The sequence below is a fragment of the Cucurbita pepo genome, chromosome LG15 (assembly GCF_002806865.2).
Source record: "Cucurbita pepo subsp. pepo cultivar mu-cu-16 chromosome LG15, ASM280686v2, whole genome shotgun sequence".
NCBI lineage: Eukaryota > Viridiplantae > Streptophyta > Magnoliopsida > Cucurbitales > Cucurbitaceae > Cucurbita > Cucurbita pepo.
The window spans coordinates 4,756,488-4,778,570 of record NC_036652.1 but is presented as its reverse complement, the minus strand read 5'-3'; the positions used below and the strand labels follow the sequence as shown (position 1 = coordinate 4,778,570).

Below are 22,083 nucleotides of genomic sequence, written 5' to 3'. Positions count from 1 at the left end.
AATTCAAAGGTTGCAGTTTAGTCATATCCTCTATCTATCTCTCTTTTGGTCCCAACTAAACAAACTAAACAAAACTCACATGGATCAGGTCATTGTGCAGTGATAACGAAGCAAGCAATTGACATCTCAAAAAGCTGATATCTGATATAAACCTTCTTGTGCAGTTCACAAAGAGAGGGTAAAAATTACACTCAGCTTAGTATAGAAAGTTGTCTGATACCATATATATTCTTTCCCCCCCAAGGAGGCCAAAACTACTTAAATCATACAAACATCATTCAAGGACTATGAAGACGAAAAAAGCAAACATTTAAAGTTCACACACAGAAATAAAGCTCTATACAAGTGAATACGAAAAAGAACCTCCGCTTGTTGAGTCGGACAAACACCGTGTAGGGCGTTATGAATATTGCAAAGCCGCAGTTGTCGAATTTGGGACAACCATGTTTACGATAACTTTAGCTATTAAGCTTTTTGATCGATCGCACTTGTTGTCATCTACAATGAAAGACATTAATAGTGTGAGGTACTACTACTAGAATGGACGGATTCTCTTCAGATTCGAGTAAGAAACGACAATGGAAATATAGAACTATCAAAGCTCTGTTGGTGTGTTCTGAGCTTTCAGATGATGCTTGAACTGATGAAACTAACAGTAATTCAATAGAATGAAAGTTTTATACTTACACCAATTGATGTCACAAAATTGCATACTGCACATTTCACTGAGCGTGCTCCATACTGATACATCAGTAGCATCCTGCAGTTCCCGCAGCTAACGTGTGCCACCTGATTTGCTGTAACGGTATACATTTGACGCTTAATGCACAGGAGTCATGCCTTAAAACACCAAGGTTTGCATCCCCAAACAATCATCAGAAGAACGGATTCGAATATATGTTCTTAGTGAACAGAGAATGCTGATATTCATGATGGGAGCTAGCTAGGAAGGAGTTGTTCTAGGCAGCCAAAGAAATTTACCAAGATTTGTAGAATCACTCTCGAAACTAGTTAGATTTCCATACCTTCCAAAGCTAAGTTGACAGTGTGGCAACAAGAGCATTGAACGCTCGTGGCGCCGCGGATGTACATGAGAAGAGTATGGCAGCCTCCACACACCAATTGTGCCATTTCTGTGCCTGTTTTACAGCATAAAGTAACTAAAACTTCCAATATTTCTTGCAGATGGTGAAAAAGAAGAGGAAGAACAGATATACCAGGAGGTGGAACGGCAGTGACTGCATTACAAACTGCACAGCAAACAGAGGTTGCCCCAACAGGATAAAGTAAAAGGTTTCTACATCCTGAGCACACAAGCTGGCTCTGTGTGGCTAATGACCAACAAAATCCACATTTCAAACACTGATCTATGAAAACACACACAAACACATAGAAAATCCAAACTAAGCCTGAAAACTTGAGCCATTCTTGCAGGGTTTCTCATAACCAATTTGGCTATGGATATGGTACCTCAAACAGTGGGGCTGAGGTCCATTGAATGGGAAAATCAATAGATTTCCCACTCGGAAAGTTGAAAAATGGCAAACTGTAACAGCCCAAGCCCACTGCTAATAGATATTGTCTTCTTTGGGCTTTCCCTTTAAAAACACGTGGGGAGAGGTTTCCACACCCTTATAAAGGTTTTAATAAAGAGTGCTCCGTTCTCCTCCCCAACCGACGTGGGATCTCACACAAACCAAATCAATTCCTCAGCAACCAAACAATAATGTAAAGCTTTGAAACAGAGTGAATACCATTAGCAGGCTGTGAATAAGGTGCAGGAGGTGTTGGATATGGTGCAAGAGGAACCGGTGGCATTTTGCAGCTTGATAAGAGGAAAATCTTCCCTATTTCTCTCTTTCTCTTCCAACCCACCTCTTAAAACCTCACTGCCTCAGCAACAAGCAATACCAGCTACTCTCCCATGGAAACAAGAATCTAGATATGAGCCTGATGAACAAATTCACAGAAAACCCTTAAACAAGAACAGATTAGAAACAAAATTACATCATGGGTTGGGTTGAAATTTGGATTGAAATGAAGCAAAACCCACAAAACAGAGTAAAGAACTATAATGTATGATTATTGAAGAAGATATGGAACAAACCAAATAAAGAGAAACCCAACAAGAAAGCTTGAAAAGGCAATGGAAGAAGTGGGGCAGATTCATAGAGTTGCAACTTGCAGAGGATAGAGTGAGGGAGAGAGAGAGAGAGAGAGAGAGAGAGAAAGGGGTTTATGTAAAAAAAACTCGAGAGATTTGACAAAGTAACCAAGCAAGAATGAGAGAGCCAAAACTATCAACTCCACTCATGAAGAGGAGGGGCTGCTCCGCCGATCAACCCCACTCATGAACACTGATTTATGGATCGAATCGAGGGTTGTAAAGAGGTGGAGACATGTTAAGAATGAGAAATAGAAATAGAATTGGGATCGAAAGTATGATCTTCATTCATGTTTACCACGTTTAAATAGGATACAAACTATCAACTAATACCTAAAAATAGAAAAAATATATATCTAACTAAATCTGGTAAATAAATAAAATATACGGTTAATCAAATCTATACTAACAACTCCCTAAATATGTGAGATATATTCTAACTAATTATCACCGCAAAATATCCTCTTAATAAAGGCAGGCGGATGGATGGTAAAGAAGAAGATGAAAGGGGGTATTGTTAAGAATTGGGTTAATTTTTGAAGTTTGGTGATGAAGGCGTTGGGAACATGTGAGTGTGGGGGCGAAGGGCCACACGCTCCTCTCTANACAGCCTCTCTCTTTCTCCATCAACCATCGACTCCATCTTTTCTCATGCCACACTCCATAGCTCTCCATTTTACTTTTTTATTATTATTATTATTATTATTTTCCTATATTATTAAAAATATAACATTTTGGAGACTATATTTTCCAAGTGTATTCCAAATTAAATAGACTTTTTAATTTAATTTCTTGGATGTATTTAATTTTTTTTTTACAACTTTTAACTTTGATTCAAGGATATCTTAAATTAATAAATAAATAAATAATTCTAAATAGTAAATATTTTATTTCAAAAATATTTTTATTATTAATATTACATTTAAAAAATACTTATGAACTTTTAATAGTAATATTTAAAAATTTAAAGATAATTTATACCTGCATGATAGACGATTTTTGTTCATAATTAATGGTAAGAACTTTTTTGCATTTTTTTTAATTATATATATGGGGTATTAATGCTATTTTTTAAATTTTATAGGTATTTATTAAACAAAATATTAATGGTACCTGATTGAACTAAAACTCTAAAACAAGAGTGTATTAATAAAACTTTTTAACGTTAAAGAGAATTTTTTATATACGAGTAGAAAGTTATAGGAGTGTTTTTTTAAACAAAATACTAATTGTTTTCATACAAAAATAACTGGCAATGATTTTTTTTTTTTAATTTAAAAGTATTAATAAAGCTTTTGAAAGTTGACGGAGTATTTGTTGTATATTTTTATTAATTTAACATAATTTGAATTTTTAAAAATGAGGTTGGTATATATATATATATATTTGGTTGTGAAATATATTGTTATTAGGATTTTCTTAATTTTTTTTTAATAAGGATTATAGTAAAAAATGAGAACTTTTAAGTATATTTTTAAAAAAATAATAAACGGGAAAAAATTATCCGTGGGGAACGGATCCTGGCAAATTTCCTGCATGGAATCCGTGCTTCGATCCCTACAAAATAAATGGAAAATTTTGCAAGGATAGAAAATGAAATAGGTGTGGACGAATCGATCTTCGTCCCTACCCTACCTCGTGGTTAGGTTAGATAGGGTCACTATTATTGGTCAGACAGTTTAGATATTGGCGTGGAAGAATTGGGTGCAGTTTCGAGCTAGCAGGATAAGTCGGAGTGGACCGTCGGTCTCATGCACCCGTTGCACCTTTGAATCCAGATTGAAGCAGCCACACAGATTCATTTTTCGTTTTTCTAAAGCTAAGGCATGGTCTCACTAGAACTCAACATCTGTCACCACCTTGCTAACTACGCTCGTCCTTCCTTCGCCTGCCACGTGTCTTGTGAGATCTCACATCGGTTGGTGAGGGGATTGAAACATTCCTTGAGAGTAAACCCATAATTGAAAGTCCAAAAAAGACAATATCTGCTACGATGGGCTTAGACTTTGACAAATGGTATTAGAACCAGACATCGGGCACTGTGTCAGCGAGAACGAAACATCGAAAAAACGATATGACATTCTAGTCCAAAGTTGTTCCAAAATATAAATCTTGACGTATAACTCTACTTTTTAGTCTGATTCTAAACTCGTGAGAAAAAACAAAACACAATAAAGCCGACCATGCGGTGAAGCTAAGTGTTATAGAGAATCGAATGCACTAAACATGAGCCGACCATGCGGTGAAGCCAAACTCAAATGGACATTGCTCCATAAGCTATTGTGACAAAGTCAAAACACAATAAAGCTAAACACGCAACAAAGTTGTGTACTAAACTATGAAACTAGTGACATGCCAAAGCCAATCGAGACAAATTCTTACGAGAGCAGTCGAGTCAAGCTTGACTTTTGTAGTCAGCAGTTACGGCTTTCGATTTTTCTCCCTTTTTAAAATTTTCGAAACGGTTACACTAATAATTTCTTCCTACACAATTTTTCTCACAAACTTTTCATTACAAAGATCGACCTTTTTCATGAAAAACAGAAAGCGTACGATTTAGAGAATAAAAGAAAAGTAATGAAAGAAGCAATTTGTGAAGCAAAAACAAAGTTGAGGAGTAGAAATTCCAAAGAAGGGTTTGATGTGAAAGAACTATATCAAGTTTTGTTGAATCAAATGTGTACAAAACATGGACCATTTGAAAACTACATTCACTTTGAATGCTCACTTTAAACACTTTGGCCTTATTCTTTCCCTCGATTTCAATCTACTTTGTACCCAACTCGAACTCGACATCTACCATTTTTTTTCAAAGTTAAGACTTTTTGCCTGAAAAAACGCTCGATTTTATTTTGTTTTGGGAACAAAGTAAATTCAATAGGTAAAATGATGTTGCCCGTTTGATGAACTTGTTTCCGTTCAAGATAATAGAAACACTCTTTATACCATTTCTTTCCAAAGTTGTAAGCGCTTGGGTTTGAATTTAAGATTGATTTTAATATTTGCAGGTCCGGACAATTCATTCTTAGCCACGGAACTCTTTTATTTTGAAATTGATAGGTTTACAAGAAACATGACCGTAGATAGTAGACACGAGAATCTAGTTCTGCAAAAGGTTGTAGCTAACAAGAAAGTGTCGTTGATTTTAGCACATCATTAGGACCACTTCGAAACATATATTATTGAAGAAAACTTGTTGAATAACTTGTCTCACATCCTTTGAACGTTGTTAAGATGGCTCATGATTTTACGATCTAACTCTTTCTAGGAGACTTTAAACTTTCATATCACATTGTTACAATGCTCGTGATTCTATGTTTTAACACTGTTATGATGCACATGATTTTACGTTATAACCCTATTTTGGAGACTTTAAACTTTTATATCACATTGTTACGGTGCACGTGGTTTTACGTTTTAACCCTATCTAGGAAACTTTAAACTTTCATATCACATGGTTACGATACACGTGATTTTCGTTTGCACTCTACCTTCATATCACACTGTTACGACACTCGTGATTTTACGTTCTAACTCTACCTTGGAGACTTTAAACTTTCATATCATACTGTTACGATATACACGATTTTACATTTTAACCCTCCTTAGAAGACTTTAAACTTTCATATCACACTATTACGATGCACACGATTTTACGTTCTAACCCTACGTAGGAGACTTTAAACTTTCATATCACACTGTTATACGATGCATGTGATTTTACGTGTTTACCCTATCTAAGAAACTTTGAACTTTCATATCACACTGTTACAATGCACGTGATTTTACGTTTTCACCATATCTAAGAAACTTTGAACTTTCATATCACACTGTTACGAAGCACGTGATTTTACGTTTTCACCATATCTAAGAAACTTTGAACTTTCATATCACACTGTTACGAAGCACGTGATTTTACGTTTTCACCCTATCTAAGAAACTTTAAACTTTCATATCACACTGATGCACGTGATTTTACGTTTTCACCCTATCTAAGAAACTTTAAACTTTCATAGCACACTGTTACGATGCACGTGATTTTACATTTTCACCCCATCTAAGAAACTTTGAACTTTCATACCTTTAAACTTTCATATCACACTAATGCACATGATTTTACGTTTTCACCCTATCTAAGAAACTTTAAACTTTCATATCACACTGTTACAAAGCACGTGATTTTACGTTTTCACTCTATCTAAGAAATTTTGATTTTTCATACCACACTGTTACAGATGCACGTAACTTTACACGTTCTACCTCGATTTAGGAGACTTTTAAACTTTCCTATTCTAGTTGGAAGAAAGAGACGATGAAGTTGGAATCAAACCAAATCAAAACTAAATATCGTTGATTTCCTCCATTGCATGAGATTGAAGATGAGAATGAATTTTAGATGGGGCCTACACAACTCTCTAAGATCTACTTGATTTGACAACATAAGGTTGACTATTTTAATGATATTATGAAGAATGTAAACTATTTGTGTCCCTTTTCACATCATTCATATTCATATTTATTCATATTTGTTCATAATTATTCATATTTATTCATATTTATTCATATTACTCAAATTAAATTATATCTTTAACCCAATCCATTTCTAAACAAAGACATCCACTTGTTGGCCTTATTTCAATCCCAAAGGATTTCATCTTATCAAAACACTAACCCACTTTTTCTCATCATTTTTGTGTTAATTAAAAACCATTTTTGATGTCACAGTCGATTTGACATCACATTCGATAGCAAAATATTTTATTTATGTTTTGAAAATAAAAAAAATCCCATAAATGGTAAGACTCGATGGGCAAGTTTCAACCAACTTTAGCCTAGAACTATTTAATAAATGTATTGTAGATAAGCGTTAGCTTAGCCGTAATTCATTGTCTCTTGATTGAATGTATAAGAACAGGTTAAATAAATTTATCGTGATTAGAATTATCTCTATTATATCAAGATTTAATAGGGAAGGAGCCTAAATCGACCCCCTTTTTTCTTTGATAAAAAAGAAACAGTACAAAGAGATTAGACTCTTGGATGAGACTAAGCAGCTACCGAACGTCCCGACATGCCCCTGGCCTATCTTGATTAAGACCAAACAAACAGAACTTATAAAAAATGGAGCTTGATTTAAGGTGTCGAGTCTCTCTCATTAAAGAGAGTTGTAGATTCGTAGGAAAGGAGAGGAGCTGCTTTACGGAGGGTAGAAGAGCCTTGAATTTTGAAACTATTAATAAAGGCGAACACACTCCTACCATCTTTCTAAAACAACAAGCGAGAAAGTTGCTCCTTTTTCAATAATAAAAAAGGAAAGAAAGAATGACCAACTATTAGAATATTAGTAAAGGTGCCTTAGCCCATCTCTCGATATAGGAAGGGACATTTTCTTGCTTGTTAGCGCTTCCTAATTCCTGGATCACCCGGTAAGTATATGGCGCAGGCACAAGACCTTTGAATGCAAACAAAGAATAGCGGGTAACCCCGAAAGCCGAACTCAACCACTTTTTAGAAGTTGGTTTTATTCATTTTGTCCTAATCAAAAGGATTGACTTCTATGGGATGTGAGAACTCCTTATAATGACTCGGGAAAAGAGAGAACAAGGCGAAAACTTTTCTTTTTATATGATATGAGAAGACGACAGTCACTTCCTTATCGCAACCATAGGGGCAAAGCAGCTCGACAAAGAAGAGGGGCTTGGGCACAAGTTCAACTTCTTCGATTAGGCTATCACCCGAGGCTTGGTTACTTGAACTACCCTTACTTTACGTACTCAGTGAAGAGGAAAATGCAAGCTTTTTGGTGGGCGTCTCAAGGCGGGAATCAAAGGTATGGGTTCAAGACTACTATCATTGTCCGAGAAATGCTCTTTCCTCTTGTAGACTCGAACATAGATCATCGTCGTTCTTAAACTTAGAAAGAAAAAAGAAGTTTGGATCAATTTTTGAAGCCCATTTGTTCCACCAAACTGTTGAAGCCCATTCCTCTTAGCAAGCATTTTGTGTTTTTATTGACATTTTGGTCGAGTCGTATAGCCTCAAAAACATGCTTATAATTGACATATACACCTCGTTCAATTTTCATAACCTATTTAACACAAAATTAAAAGCCCCAGAGACTCATTAAACAAGTTGATCATACATTTTGTTCGTTTCGGTTGGTTCGTTTGATAAAAGTCCTCTAGTGGCTACTTCAATCAAGTAGTCGGTTCGGTTCGGTTCGATTCAATTTTTTTCGATCCAAATGTCCGTTTTGGCCCTGCTTACCAAACTCTAATCTTTCTTCAGTAAAACCATAACAACAACACTTAGAAACTATCATTCATCCACTATACACACAAAAACAAGGTTCCTTTAGCCTTATTTTCAATGAAAAATCAACAAATCAAAGCTGTAATTCAGTAGATAACCTGTGATTAGGCGCATCACTTGTTTTGGAGCAACATAATGAACAAAACCATAACCAAAACCCCTTCTCCTCTGTTGCCTCAGATTTTAAGTCCCCTTTTTCCACTGCATCAGCCATGAACTTCACAACAGCCTGACATAAACAAACTTCAAATTTGAATGATGGATTAATTATAACTTCAAAACTGATGTGTTTTTGCTTTACCTGAGCACCCAATTCAATAACTTCTCTTGGTGGTTCTTCTAATGGCGTTTCATCCGCTTGGAGAACTCTCAATTTCGATAAGAACCTGAAAGACTCCGGCAGGAATCGTATCTGGTCTGCACTTATGTCAAGCTCCTCGAGCATCTCCAGGTTCCCGATCGATCTCGGTAACGCTGTCAGGTCGGCAAAGTTCTTGCCGACGTTCAGCTTTTGGAGGCTAACAGCGAAACACAGATTTTCAGGGATCGTTTTCAGTTCGTTGAAGCTAATGTCTAGTTCCCTTAACTTGGGGAGATTTCCTATTGTTGTGGGAAGTCCTCTGATTCTATTGTAATGCAGGGTGAGAATCTCTAACGATTCGAGCTTTCCGATTGCCTCGGGAAGAGATTTTATCTCGTTAAAGTCAAGTCGTAGCTCGACAAGTGACGAACATGATCCAATTGTGTAAGGTAAGTCCTCGAGCTCATTGGTTTCTACGTTTAACATCTTTAAACTAGTCAATGATCCAACGATTTCTGGTAAATGGGTGAAAAGGTTCGAACTCAAGTCGAGAGAAATAAGGTTTTTCAGGTTCCCAAAAGAAGCTGGCAGTGATTTTAGCCGGTTTGCGTGCAGGTCGACGACGGTGAGGTTTACAAGCTCCCCGAACGTGCCAGGAAGGTTTATTAATTGGTTGGAGTGAATGACAAACTTTGTTAACAATCTAAGGCTACTTAGTTCTGGTGGAAGTGCCATGATTTTGTTTTCTGATAGGTCTAATTCAACAAGAACAGATAACTTCCCAATGGAAATTGGAAGAAATTCCATATTATCCATCAACTTTCCCTTCAGATTCAGAACAGTTAACCCACTTTTAGCAATGTTTTCAATAAGATCAGCAACTTTCATTAAACTCAGTTTTTCAGTTTCTCCTTCACCTTCAACACAGATTAACAATACAAACTTAATAAGACAATGAAAAGAGATGGATAAGTTCTATCCAAAACAAAGTTATGTCAACGGCATGTTTACGAAAGTTTGAACTTTATTCTACTGTAACAAGAGCAGATATTGTCCGCTTTGGCCCGTTACGTATCGCCGTCAGCCTCACGGTTTTTAGAACGTGTTTGTTAGGGAGAGGTTTCCACACCCTTATAAGGAATGTTTCGTTTCCCTCTCCAACTGATGTGGGATCTCACAATCCACCCCCTTGGAGGCCTAGCGTCCACGCTGGCACACTGCCCGGTGTCTGGCTCTAATACCATTTGTAAGAGTCCAAACCTTCAAGCCCACCGCTAGCAGATATTGTCTGCTTTGGCCTGTTACGTATTACCGTCAACCTCACGGTTTTTAACACATGTCCGTTAGGAATAGGTTTCCACACCCTTATAAGGAATGTTTCGTTCCCCTCTCCAACCAATTGTGAGATCTCACAATCCACCCCTTTGGGGTCCAGTAAGGACGCAGGCACATCGCCCGATGTTTGATTCTAATACCATTTGTAATAGCCCAAGCCCACCGCTTGCAAATATTGTCCGTTTTGGCTCATTACGTATCGCCGTCAGCCTCACGGTTTTGTAAACGCATCTGTTAGGAAGAGGTTTTCACACCCTTACAAAGAATGCTTCGTTCCCCTCTCCAACCGATTTGGGATCTCACAACTACACTCTCTTCTATTCTATCAAATCATCTCTTCAAATATCAATCAACTAAAAAGTCAGGGGGAAAATTTTCTTATCCATCTAGTTGATTAAACTTCAGTAGCAACCTATGGATTAGGATTCAGACCTCAAATCAAAGCTAAACCTCCCCAATCACAAAGGAAATAGAGTATTATCACAACTTCATGAATCAAACTAAGATCAAATGCTAATTAATTACAGAGAACTTCATATCACAGAAAGATAATGGAGGAATGAATGAAAATCAACAGAGAGAGAGTTCGAAATCTACCTGAAGAAGATAATGGAGGAATGAATGAAGAATTCTTAACCAAATCCTTATTTCCATTGCTTTCAAATTCTTCATCTCCCCTATTCTTCTCCAAATTTTGATCACTGATTACTGTCTCCTTTGCAATTTTCTCAACTGGATCACTCAAATTCAGAGCCCTCTGGCCCTGAGAATCGCCAGAAACCAAATCAGAAGCTCTCAGAATAAGTTCATCGAAGGTTTTCAGCATCTTATCGATCTCAATCAAACGAACGGCCTCTCGCCGCTGTTCATGGCTCTCGAACAACACCATCATCTTCCTCATCTGCTGCAAAATGGAGAAGAGCTCTTCAGGGACATTTTGAGGGACTTCCTGCTTTGAAATTTCCCCCAATTTGAAATCCTCGTCGTTCTGAACAGTATTGAGAATCGCCACGGCTGCTTCGACCTCTTCTATGGAGGGTCTGGCCGGAAGTGATCGGAAAATTCTAGTGATTTCGTTGACAGTGTCTATGACGGGAGATGGAAGTGGGTTTTGCTTGAAGGTCGCATCCATGGCGATTGGGGCTTCCAATTTGTAATTTGATATGAACTTTCAATTCACAATTCATTTCTTGATGTATATACTCATTAATAAAAATGCACTCCAATATATCATTACTAATTTATTAGTAATTTATGAAATTCAGATTTGGTATCTGACGCTCTCCACATTTACCGCATCACTTACAACATGATCACATTACTTACTCCTCGTTTTTTAAGAGTGAAGATTATCTTCACAAATCAATACGAGTACTTTCATGATGTTTTGTTCTCACTCACATGTATAGTAGAAAATTTCGAGGTCACCCAACATAAAATTGTTCCATGTAAACTATCAAGTAAAGTATGATTAAGCCACCGATAAACGAAGGTGCATCTTGTTGGTGTAGATAGATGAAAAAAAAAATCATTTAAAACGTTTCAAAACTATGTCAGTAGATTTATACGTTAATAATAAAATTGTTAAAATAATTATAACAGAAAGCAAATAATGAAAATTTAAATAAAACAAAGAAAAGAATAAAACAATATCTTGATCTAATTAAGGTTACAAATAACATGAAACACATATATCCTAACCTCAGTCCACAGTGGTTACTGCGACATTGTCATCCGTGTATAGGTGTCTTACCTTTACTTGAAAAATAAGGGTAGCACGTAACTGGAGTACTTTAAGAAATATCACTAGATGACCGCACTATTAGGGTCTGGAAATGCATATACAAAGAATCATAGAGGGATCTATCCTTTTATAAGAACATTTCATGGTATTGAACTCTGCTCCCCAATCTAGGCTAAAAATTGGATGTGTAGTACTCCTCTACACACGGCTCATATCCGCACACATGGACCCCCTAAGCTTACCCATTAACTAGCGTACGCATGCTACTGGAGCCACAGAGGGAAAGGAGCTCACGTGATATCACAGCGAACATAAATATCGTAATGTACATGCTCATACTCATCATAACGGGAAAGTATCTCAATGCACATGATTATACAAAAATGCATGAAGTCTCCAAGCTTTAAATCATATGATATGCATATCGTGTATTCGTTTTTTATTTGGCATAACAACATTTCAGTCTTGAAAAGATTCTTGTTAACGTGGTGTGCATGACATATCATAGTATAACATGAGTCATAACACATCATCACATAGTCATGGCATAACATAGCATAATATAACATAATATACGTCGTCTGTCATAAAATATGGCACATGGAGGGGCCATAGGGCACGTGCCGTTTATACTTCATTCAATTCATCAAACCATGCCAATAGTAGAGCCAATTACCCGAGTAATTTAAGTTGGAGTTGTTAATTCCAGCCCTGTGCGCCTTGAGCACTTATGAAGCTAAGGATCGTTTATTTTACTCCGATTCTGAGTGTGGGATCTAACGCAGATTTCGAATGAATTTCCAATCCAAAACGCATACAGTTACCGAAATAGCTTCCTTCCAATATCGATTCTTTGCTCACGAATGATGTTTAGAAAAAGAATAATTCGTTCGTATTTTTATACCAAAAAAGAAAAGAAAAAATGGGATGAAATAATAAGAGATGGGTTTATGTGGTAAGAAATCAATACTCATCTTTGATCACAAGCTACCCATGACCCCTCAACTCCCATAAAAACCCTAACATCTTTGTCCATTTCCATCCATTTCAAGCCCCATACTATGTGGTAATAAATATGTGATGAGTTCAAATTTTGTATTGGTTTGTTTCCAACGTTTTGTCGCATCATCTCTCCCAACATAACGAAGATCAGTATAGCTATCGTTTTACCCAATTAATAATATTCAACATTGTTTAATCCATTGTCTTATTTCAGGAGTTAGCTGCTTTTCAAGCGGAAAGCAAGACAAGATGAGAGTTTACAGTGTTTGAATAAGGTCAAGCTCCGGAGCCTCTAGTCCCTTAAGCAGAACAAAGAAAGAGGGGAATGAAATTGTTCAACCGACAAACAGGTGAATGTAGACGAAGGATCCTTCTCCTTCCCTTTTTGGTCGTTTGTGGGCGATGAGGGATTGGTGACTTCCCTTGACTTACCAATGAAGCCGTGAAAAAAACTAGAATGAGGATGAACGATAGAGCAATAATGAAGCCGTGAAAAAAACTAGAATGAGGATGAACGATAGAGCAATAATGTGTTCTTGAACGAGGTATAGATGAAGAGTGTTTTGAGGTTTGGACGTAAAGGCAAGTGAAGTCCATGCTTCAATGGACCCTTCGAAATTTTAGATTGGATCGTACCGAACACGACTCTCCACAATGGTATGATATTATCCACTTTGAGCATAAGCTCTCATGGCTTTGCTTTGGAGTTCCCCAGAAAGTATCATACCAATAGAGATAGTATTCCTTGATTATAAACCCATGATCATTTCCTAAATTAGCCGATGTGGGACTTTCATCTAACACCTCCCCTGGAACAAAGTATATCTCCCCTTAATCGAGGCTCGACTCCTTTTTCTTTTTGGAGTCTTAGTCATTTTTTACTATGCCTTCAAGGAGCCTTGTAGAGTCCTTTGTTCGACATTTGAGAATTCTATTGACATGGCTAAGTTTTTAGGGCATGGCTCTAATAACACGTTAGAGCGATTGACTTTGTCACCATCCCTGCATTACGTGTTCCACGTATCTAATCTCCGTAAGTGCATGACCAACTATACCTGTTTTGAGGTTCGAAATCTCTCATTCGGAATAAAATCCATAACTCAACTAGCTATAATATATATAAACTCGACCTCAAATAAAATCGTGAGCGGAAAACAGCGGAACGGAATCATTAGGGTAAAAATGAGCCATGCATGAGAGAAAGGAGCAAAGCTCGTGAAAGTTAAAAAAGGAGGGGAGTTTGTTTCTTTTTGGAGCTTTAAGTTTTTGTCATCTTCACAACGCTAAAAGGAGAGTTTTGTTTTGTGAAGAACTCTTTTGCCTTTCAAGCTTTTTCTTTGGTCAACCCTTGGACGGTGCACACCTAAACCAACACATTTCAACACTTTAATCATAACTAATCTCTCGTTCTCAACTTTAATCACGGTTCAAACGGCTCAAACCCACGGCTCAAACCCACCGCTAACAGATATTGCTCTTTTTTGAGCTTTCCCTTCCTAACTTTTCCTCAAAGTTTTTAAAACGCGTATGCTAGAGAGAGAATTCCACGCGCTTATAAAGAATGTTTCGTTCTCCTCCTCAACCGATGTGGAATCTCACAATCTACACCCTTATAAAAAATGTGTCTGCTAAGGAGAGGTTTTCACACCCTTTAAACGTGTCTGATACCAACTGTAACAGTCCAAGCACATCGCTAGCAGATATCATTCTCTATGGGCTTTCCTTTCGGGCTTCCCCTCAAGGTTTTTAAAATGCGTCTACTAAGGAGTGGTTTCCACACCCTTATAAAAAATGTTTCGTTCTCCTCCTCAACCGAGGTAGAATCTCACAATCTATACCCTTATAAAGAATGTGTCTACTAGAGAGAGGTTTTCATACCCTTTAAACGCTTCTGATATTAACGGTAACAATCCAAACTCAGTGCTAGAAAATAGTTTTCGGGCTTCCCCTCAAGGCTTTTAAAATGCGTCTACTAGGGAGAGATTTCCACACACTTATAAAGAATGTTTCTCTCCCCTCTCCAACTAACGTCGGATCTCATGACAACCCACCCTGCTCAATGTCCTCGTTGAAACTCGTTCCTCTCTCCAATCAACGTGGGATCTCACCGTTCAAAACTCTCATGTTCATTATAATAACTTCCAACTACTTCCCAATTTCATTTTAGTCAACTCTTGGACGGTGCTCGTTTCGTCTCAATCTGATCCCCTCGTGTTTCTTAGAAACGATCCTAATCTCAATTTTCTTTCTAGTTTTTTTCATTGATGGTAAACAAAATCATCATGAAAATTGGGCTCTAGTAGTTCACCATTTGCAAGAGAAAATAGTTGTAAAAGCTTCCACTTTTGAGTTGACATTTGGCTTAAAAATGGCAACCTACCCTTCAAATACTTGTGGACTTTATTGCACTACATGTGACTCTCCATCTCTCTCTCTCTCTCGAGACATGAGCATATAAAGTGACATATCAAACCCACTACAAAAAACTTGGGGTTCTCTCAAAAACACAAGAACTTCCAATTTATTCCACCAACTTAGATCAAAAAACATATATGTTGTCAAATTTTGTTCATCATATTGGTTATGTTTTAGCTTTTTTTAAGGTTTTTGTTCATTGAATTATTATTATTATTATTATTACATGTCATTGTTTCTTCCTAGAGTTGATGCTGAGAAGACCATAAGAAGATGCAAGTGAACAAACACATCCAAGTGACAATGGACAAAATCCAACACTTTCCTGTTTTGTGTTGGAAAACCTCCAAGAAAGTGGGAGCTGAAGATCCTAGGAGAATTATCCACTCTCTCAAAGTTGGTCTCTCTCTCACACTTGTTTCTTTGTTGTACTTAATAGAGCCATTGTTCAAAAGGCTTGGTAGCAATGCGACATGGGCTGTCATGACGGTCGTCGTCGTTCTAGAGTTCACCGCCGGTTCGTTCTTTTCTCTATCTAACTCGATCAGGGTCCGAGCAAAGACTAAAGTTTTCATTGTAAATTCGTAGTTAAAAGTCGTCGTGGTTTAATGGCAGGGGCGACTTTATGCAAAGGACTCAATAGAGGGTTGGGGACATTATTGGCAGGATCCTTAGCTTTTTTCATTGAGGGTGTTGCTAATAGATCTGGAAGAGTTTTTAGAGCTTGTTTCATTGGAGCTGCTGTTTTTCTTATAGGTAATTTTGTCTTTGTTTGTTCTTTTAAGGTTGTTTCTAATGATCCTTAGTTTATGCTAAAACTTGAACTTTGTCACAGGAGCTGCAGCAACATATATGAGATTCTTTCCCAAAATAAAGAAGAATTATGATTATGGAGTGGTGATATTTCTCTTGACGTTTAATCTTATAACCGTGTCGAGCTACCGGGTCGATAATGTCTTGAAAATCGCACACGATAGATTGTATACCATTGCCATTGGCTGTGGAGTCTGCCTTTTGATGAGCTTATTGATCTTCCCAAATTGGTCTGGTGAAGAGCTCCATAATTCAACAGTTCTCAAGCTTGAAGGGCTTGCCAAATCCATTGAAGGTACAAAACAAGAGCACCTTGCTTTTAAGTATCTTCACGTGATCGTAATAGTCCAAGTCCACCGCTGGCAGATATTGTTCTTTTTCAGTTTTTCCTTTCGGGCTTCCCCTTAAGGTTCCCTTTCGGGATCTCACAATCCACCCCTCTTCAAGGTCTAGAATCATCGCTGGCACTCGTTCCATTCTCCAATCAATGTGGGACCCCCAATTCTCTCCCTTTACGCAGCATTCTTGTTAGCACACCGTCTCGTGTCCACCCCCTTTTGGGGCTCAGCCTTTTCGCTGGTACATCGCCCGGTGTCTAGCTCTGATACTATTTGTAACGGCTCAAGCCCACCTCTAGCAGATATTGTTCTTTTTGGGTTTTCCCTTTCGAGCTTTCCCTCAAGGTTTTTAAAACGCGTCTACTAGGGAGAGGTTTCCACACTCTTATAAAGAATGTTTCGTTCTCCTCCCCAACCAATGTGAGATCTCACAATTCACCTCTCCTTCGAGGCCTAGCGTCCTTGCGGGCACCCGTTCTTTTCTCCAATCGATGTGAGACTCCCAAATCTCCAGCGTTCTTGTAGGCACACCCACTCATGTCCACCCCCCTTCGGGGCCTTCTCGTTGACACATCGCCAGGTGTATGGCTCTACTACCATTTGTAACAACAGCCCAAGTCCACCGTTAGCAGATATTGTCATCTTTTCGCTTTCCCTTTCGAGCTTCCCTCAAGGTTTTTTAAACGCGTCTGCTAGGGAGAGATTTCCACACCCTTAAGATGCTTCGTTCTCCTCCCCAATCGATGTGGGATCTCACATCTGTCATGTGAGTGTAAGTAACTGATACTCGTAATAATCACACTTGCAGGCTGTGTTAACGAGTATTTTTTCGACACCGAGATCGACGAAAACAAAGAGAGCTGTTCAGGGGACCAAATCTACAAAGGTTACAAGGCAGTTCTAGACTCAAAATCCATTGATGAATCTTTGGTAGGAAAGCCTTTTTTGATACTTTTTTCTGAATGACTTTTGTTGCACTTTGTTCAATATTTGTTTGTAAACTGAGCAGGCATTACAAGCAAGCTGGGAGCCAAGACACTCAAGTCACTGCTACAGAATCCCATGGCAGCAGTATGTGAAATTGGGCGGCGTTCTTCGCCATTTCGGTTACACCGTTGTCGCTCTACACGGCTGCCTGCAGACCGAGATTCAGGTGCATCATATTGGTTCAAATTCTAGTACTTGCAATGATTGACACAATCTAAGAGTTTCTTTTTATGTCGTTCTAGACTCCACGATCAGTTCGAATCCTTTTCAAAGATCCTTGCACTCGTGTAGCGCGGGAAGTATCAAAAGCATTGATTGAACTCGCTAACAGCATACGTAATCGACGACATTGTTCACCAGAGATCCTCTCGGACCATCTTCACGAAGCATTACAAGACTTGAACAAAGCGATAAAATCGCAGCCACGGTTGTTCCTAGGCTCAAACAGAAACAAAGCCAGCAATATGCTAGCATTAGCAGCAGCAGAAGCAGGACAAAAGCGCTGCAGGTCAGGGGGATCGTTATCGAGTGTGAAAACCGACTCATCGGCATTGATGGAATGGAAGACAAAACGGGCAAGTGAGCAATCAAGGGAGGCTGAAAGGAAGGTGTTGAGGCCACAGTTAAGTAAAATAGCTATCACAAGCCTTGAGTTCTCAGAAGCACTTCCATTTGCAGCCTTTGCTTCTTTGCTTGTTGAGACAGTGGCTAAGCTTGACAATGTTATAGATGAAGTTGAAGAATTGGGCAGAATTGCTTGCTTCAAAGAGTTCATAAATGGTGATGATCATGAAGAACAACACATAACTGTCAAATGTGAGAAGCCAAAGATCAATGTGTCTCAAAATCAGCTGTCTTCTGTTAGTGGTGCTGAGTAATTGGGATTATCAATATCATTCATATATGAAGCCTGGGTTGAATTTACATATAATCGTTCACATTTGTAGCACCGACTAATAAAAATATCGTGTAAGTGACCTCACTATTGGAGTCAAAAAATGCATATACATGCAAACATGACTATATTATGACAGTATTGTGACCTAAAACCTAGTCTTGGATTCAAATTCACCTTTATAAACATAGTTTGAGTTTATCTATCTGTGCACACAGAATTCACTATATGAGTATCACTTTCATACTTCCTAGGCCTTATCGAGTATCCCTTTCATACTTCCTAGGCCTTATCGTATATGCATCACATATCATATCTTATGTGATACCATTCATAAAGTTCAAATATTCTTAATTTTTTTCTAACTCACAAACCAAACTAAAATTTTCAATTAACCTGAGTTGGATGGATTATCATTATCATGAACACCTGCAATGATTGCATTGAAAGATTTATAGAAGGTTCCAAACTATCATTATCGTGGAAAGATTGAGTTTAAAGGTTCCAAACTATCATTAAACTATCATCAACGTTAAAAGATTGAGTTTGAAGGTTCCAAACTATCATTATTCTATCAACGTGGAAAGATTGAGTTTGGTAGTAGTATGAGTTAAACGGGTTATTGAGTCATACAAACACCTGTAAGATGGGAAGACTTATATGAGGTTCCAAACCATCATTGAACTATCATCGACGTGGAAAAAAGAAGAATAAAATAATTTATCATCAATGACAAAACGCCTAGGAGCTTACATAATAGCACTCCAATAGCGTTAATATTCAGAACACACACACACACACACAGATNAAAAAAAAAAAAAAAAAAAAAAAAAAAAGCTAAATCATGAAGGTGGTAAAGGGAGTGTATAGCCGATGGATTTGGTTGAAGCCAAACATCAACACAATCTTCTTCCATCTCATGAGCTCAAAGATCCGAATCATCACCCTCCCTTTCCCTTTTCAGCGTGTTGAAAACCAGAAACGAATCAGCGCCAAACTGTGGCAAATAGAGCTCTCTCGGGCAAGCTCTTGAGCCTTCTTTAATCTGTACAAGCTCTTGAGGAACTCCTTTTCTAATTGGTCTAGCAGCAGCTACCAACTTAAGCAGTTATATTTCAAAAACTATGCAGTTTATCATATAGCCAATACCATTAGTTCAGACAGACAGAACCCCGCCAAACGAACGCACGTCTCTAGGGATGTTAGTTTACCGTTGTTATAGTCAATTCTATTCGCCGGTGGCTTCGGAACGAACTTTGTTGAACAAACGATATATTGTGGTGGATCTGGACATCTGGGGTTCTCTTTGCAGCACGGCGATGACATCTTTAACAGAAATACTACGAGCCACCCTAGTTTGACTTGCATTCATTTGGTTCCTTCCAAATTTTTTGGAAGTTCCTGTGCAAAAAAACAAGTTAGATGTGCTTAAAATATTGCTTATTTTCTTTGTTCTCTCTCTAATTTAAAGAATGCGATCAAATTTAAAAAAAGTAGATGGATGATTATCATAAACAAGTTAAAATTAAGCTATTGATGCTGACAAGAGTTCGTGATACTCATTTCTCTGGAAACAAACTCGCTATAGCTCGACTTCCATATCATTTTATGATGTCCATGGGATATCTGTGATCTTTTTCTTTTCTTTTCTTTGTTATTTATTAATAAGATTTGTGGTGGCCAAAGGCACAAGCATGTTTGATTGTGACAACCCAAAATGATGAGACTATCTACTTTAGTTTGGACAAACATCCAATGCCGTATTAGATATGACAAATGGAGTGGTGTTACCTTTCCTATCGCCTTCTTGGTTGTCCTTTCCATGTCTTCCTGCTGCTGATGAAGACTTACGGACAGTATCTTTCCCCGACTGAGAACCAGAAGCAGAATCCATTCCACCTTCACGTTTCTGTCGCGCCTGCTCAGCCATAAGTTGCCATTTTGATAGCATGTCATCTCCTCCAACAGCAGCACGGGCAGCAACGTTTGCTGCTGTTGTCCGCATTTTATCGTCCTCCTCTTTGTTTACCTAAACCACAAGAAAATATATTTATTAAAACAAAATAAAATCGCCAAAGAATTCCGAATCAATCGAAATGTCAAAGTAGTATCAAGTAGCACTCTCAACACCTTAACTGATTTCATTCGACCTTCATCTTTGTCCTTGTCACCAGCAACATCTGAACCATCCTCAGGCTGCATGAAAAAGAATTTACAATAATGTGACTGTAGAAAAAGAGATATGGAGAAGGGGAAGAATAATAAAACTTCCCACCCACACTTGTGAAATTATTAATGATGCAGTAATTATATTATGTTTCTTCATACCGAATCCCATAAATATTTGACAGACAAGCTAAGTTTCGCAAAAACATAATCAATATTATTTATAGGAGAAAGACGGCCAATAAGAAGATAGAGAAGTCCTATTAAAAAATAAATATAGAGAACTACAAGCCAATACCAAACAAGTAGAAGAAAAGCTTACCAATGTACTACATTTTTCCTACTAATGCTATTTATACCATGTTCTTCACTATTGAACAAAGTCCTGGTTAGACCATAGGCAAGGAAAGCAAAAGAAATGCTTACATCATTAAGCTTACGGAGTTTTTCTTCTTCAGCCTGTTTCTTCTCCCATTCTTCTCTGGCCTTTTGGTTTACTAACATAATTTGTTGTCGAACATCTGAAGTAATATGTGTTCGGTGCCTTGGTTTCTCAGTGTCCACTCGCTGGAGAGATCAATCAAAAGTATGAACACACAATAACATACAGATTGTGATATTATAGTACAGAATGAGAGATATCGAAGAGAAGTTAAAATGAAAGGAAATACACTGACCTGCTTTGACAGCCTGATTAGATTACTTATAATCCCACGTAATCTTTCCTCCACACTCTGAAGATACAGTTATTGTCTATAAGGCTGTTAATGCACCACCTAAAAAAATGATTAAAGTGACTAGCTTCTTACCAATGAGAGACATTTCTCAACGTCATTGCTCATGCTCTTCAAACCATATTTAGCCACTGCCACATACAAACACGCCAATTAGTATAAGTCACTGAAGAATGATGTTTCTTCCATTCAGTTGCCGCAAATAACTTCACATAAACAGAACTGCAAACCAAATATTAATTAAAGAATTAGACACTAACTGATTTCCATCAGCTTTTTCTGCAATGGGGCTTTCTGCAATAGCAGCCTCTCTTCTTCTTCTTGTACAACCTTCCGTGATGCTTCAGAAGCTCGACTATCCTCCTTTGCACTAGAAAATAGTTGTTCTTCTTCTTCCTGGTCAAAACCATAATTTTTTCCTTCTGAGCATTTGTGTTGGTACCAACTAGAACTAACCAACCATTCATGAAATATGAGAATTGTACCCGAATATTAACTCCACTGACTGCAGTGACATCATTAAGTTGTTCAATGCTTTGATCCGAAAAAGCCCCAGATACCTTTTGCTTCTTACTGTTGGGTACAAGTCAATTATATTTGAAAGGACCAAGAAGGTTAATTGTGAATAATGATGCATTTGTTTCTAAAGATTCCAAAATAAACTTCACTTCCAGGACTTAAGACAAGTGAAAACAGATTTACCTTGATAAGGGTGGTGACGAGCCAAGTGCTTCAAGAGGCTTCTTTTGGCCCACGGCACCTTTTTTTTGAGGTGCCCTATTTTGCATTCCAGGAGTAGTTGCAGATGGTACCTGAGAGCTTAACTGCAAATCCCAACAAGAAAAAACAAAAAAAAAAAAAAAAAAAAAAAAAAAAA

The 22,083-nt window shown here is 37.8% G+C and overlaps 4 protein-coding genes across 7 annotated transcripts in view; 1 reads left to right on the top strand and 3 right to left on the bottom strand.

The window, feature by feature from the left end:
- Positions 1–118: 118 nt before the first annotated feature.
- LOC111811156 (protein LOL1-like) lies at positions 119–2,324 on the bottom strand. The gene is made up of 6 exons (XM_023697905.1): positions 2,108–2,324; positions 1,755–1,950; positions 1,218–1,331; positions 1,026–1,139; positions 688–797; positions 119–498 (listed from the first exon to the last, which is right to left on the bottom strand). Exons 2-6 carry the CDS (start codon positions 1,816–1,818, stop codon positions 466–468), a joined length of 435 nt encoding a protein of 144 aa, XP_023553673.1. The 5' UTR covers positions 1,819–1,950; positions 2,108–2,324; the 3' UTR covers positions 119–465.
- A 6,087-nt stretch (positions 2,325–8,411) lies between these two features.
- Positions 8,412–11,311, bottom strand: LOC111776297 (plant intracellular Ras-group-related LRR protein 5-like). The gene is made up of 3 exons (XM_023655719.1): positions 10,710–11,311; positions 8,778–9,694; positions 8,412–8,705 (listed from the first exon to the last, which is right to left on the bottom strand). Exons 1-3 carry the CDS (start codon positions 11,242–11,244, stop codon positions 8,550–8,552), a joined length of 1,608 nt encoding a protein of 535 aa, XP_023511487.1. The 5' UTR covers positions 11,245–11,311; the 3' UTR covers positions 8,412–8,549.
- Positions 11,312–15,361: 4,050 nt separating this feature from the next.
- Positions 15,362–18,511, top strand: LOC111811366 (aluminum-activated malate transporter 12-like). Its single transcript, XM_023698176.1, has 6 exons — positions 15,362–15,790; positions 15,889–16,029; positions 16,109–16,381; positions 17,233–17,354; positions 17,434–17,577; positions 17,654–18,511. Exons 1-6 carry the CDS (start codon positions 15,547–15,549, stop codon positions 18,287–18,289), a joined length of 1,560 nt encoding a protein of 519 aa, XP_023553944.1. The 5' UTR covers positions 15,362–15,546; the 3' UTR covers positions 18,290–18,511.
- Positions 18,512–19,002: 491 nt separating this feature from the next.
- The window catches only part of LOC111811509 (transcription initiation factor TFIID subunit 4b), a 7,301-nt gene continuing 4,220 nt past the window's right edge, over positions 19,003–22,083 (bottom strand). For 3 of the 4 annotated variants that reach the window (XM_023698396.1, XM_023698397.1, XM_023698395.1), the window contains 9 exons: positions 21,909–22,030; positions 21,692–21,779; positions 21,467–21,602; positions 21,282–21,337; positions 21,150–21,206; positions 20,899–21,039; positions 20,437–20,502; positions 20,098–20,335; positions 19,003–19,707 (listed from right to left, as the gene is read on the bottom strand). In XM_023698396.1, coding sequence (XP_023554164.1) covers positions 19,535–19,707; positions 20,098–20,335; positions 20,437–20,502; positions 20,899–21,039; positions 21,150–21,206; positions 21,282–21,337; positions 21,467–21,602; positions 21,692–21,779; positions 21,909–22,030 — 1,077 coding nt within the window. In that variant the 3' untranslated portion in view covers positions 19,003–19,534. The remainder of the gene's footprint in view (positions 19,708–20,097; positions 20,336–20,436; positions 20,503–20,898; positions 21,040–21,149; positions 21,207–21,281; positions 21,338–21,466; positions 21,603–21,691; positions 21,780–21,908; positions 22,031–22,083) is intronic. The other variant, XM_023698398.1, reaches the window with a different exon arrangement.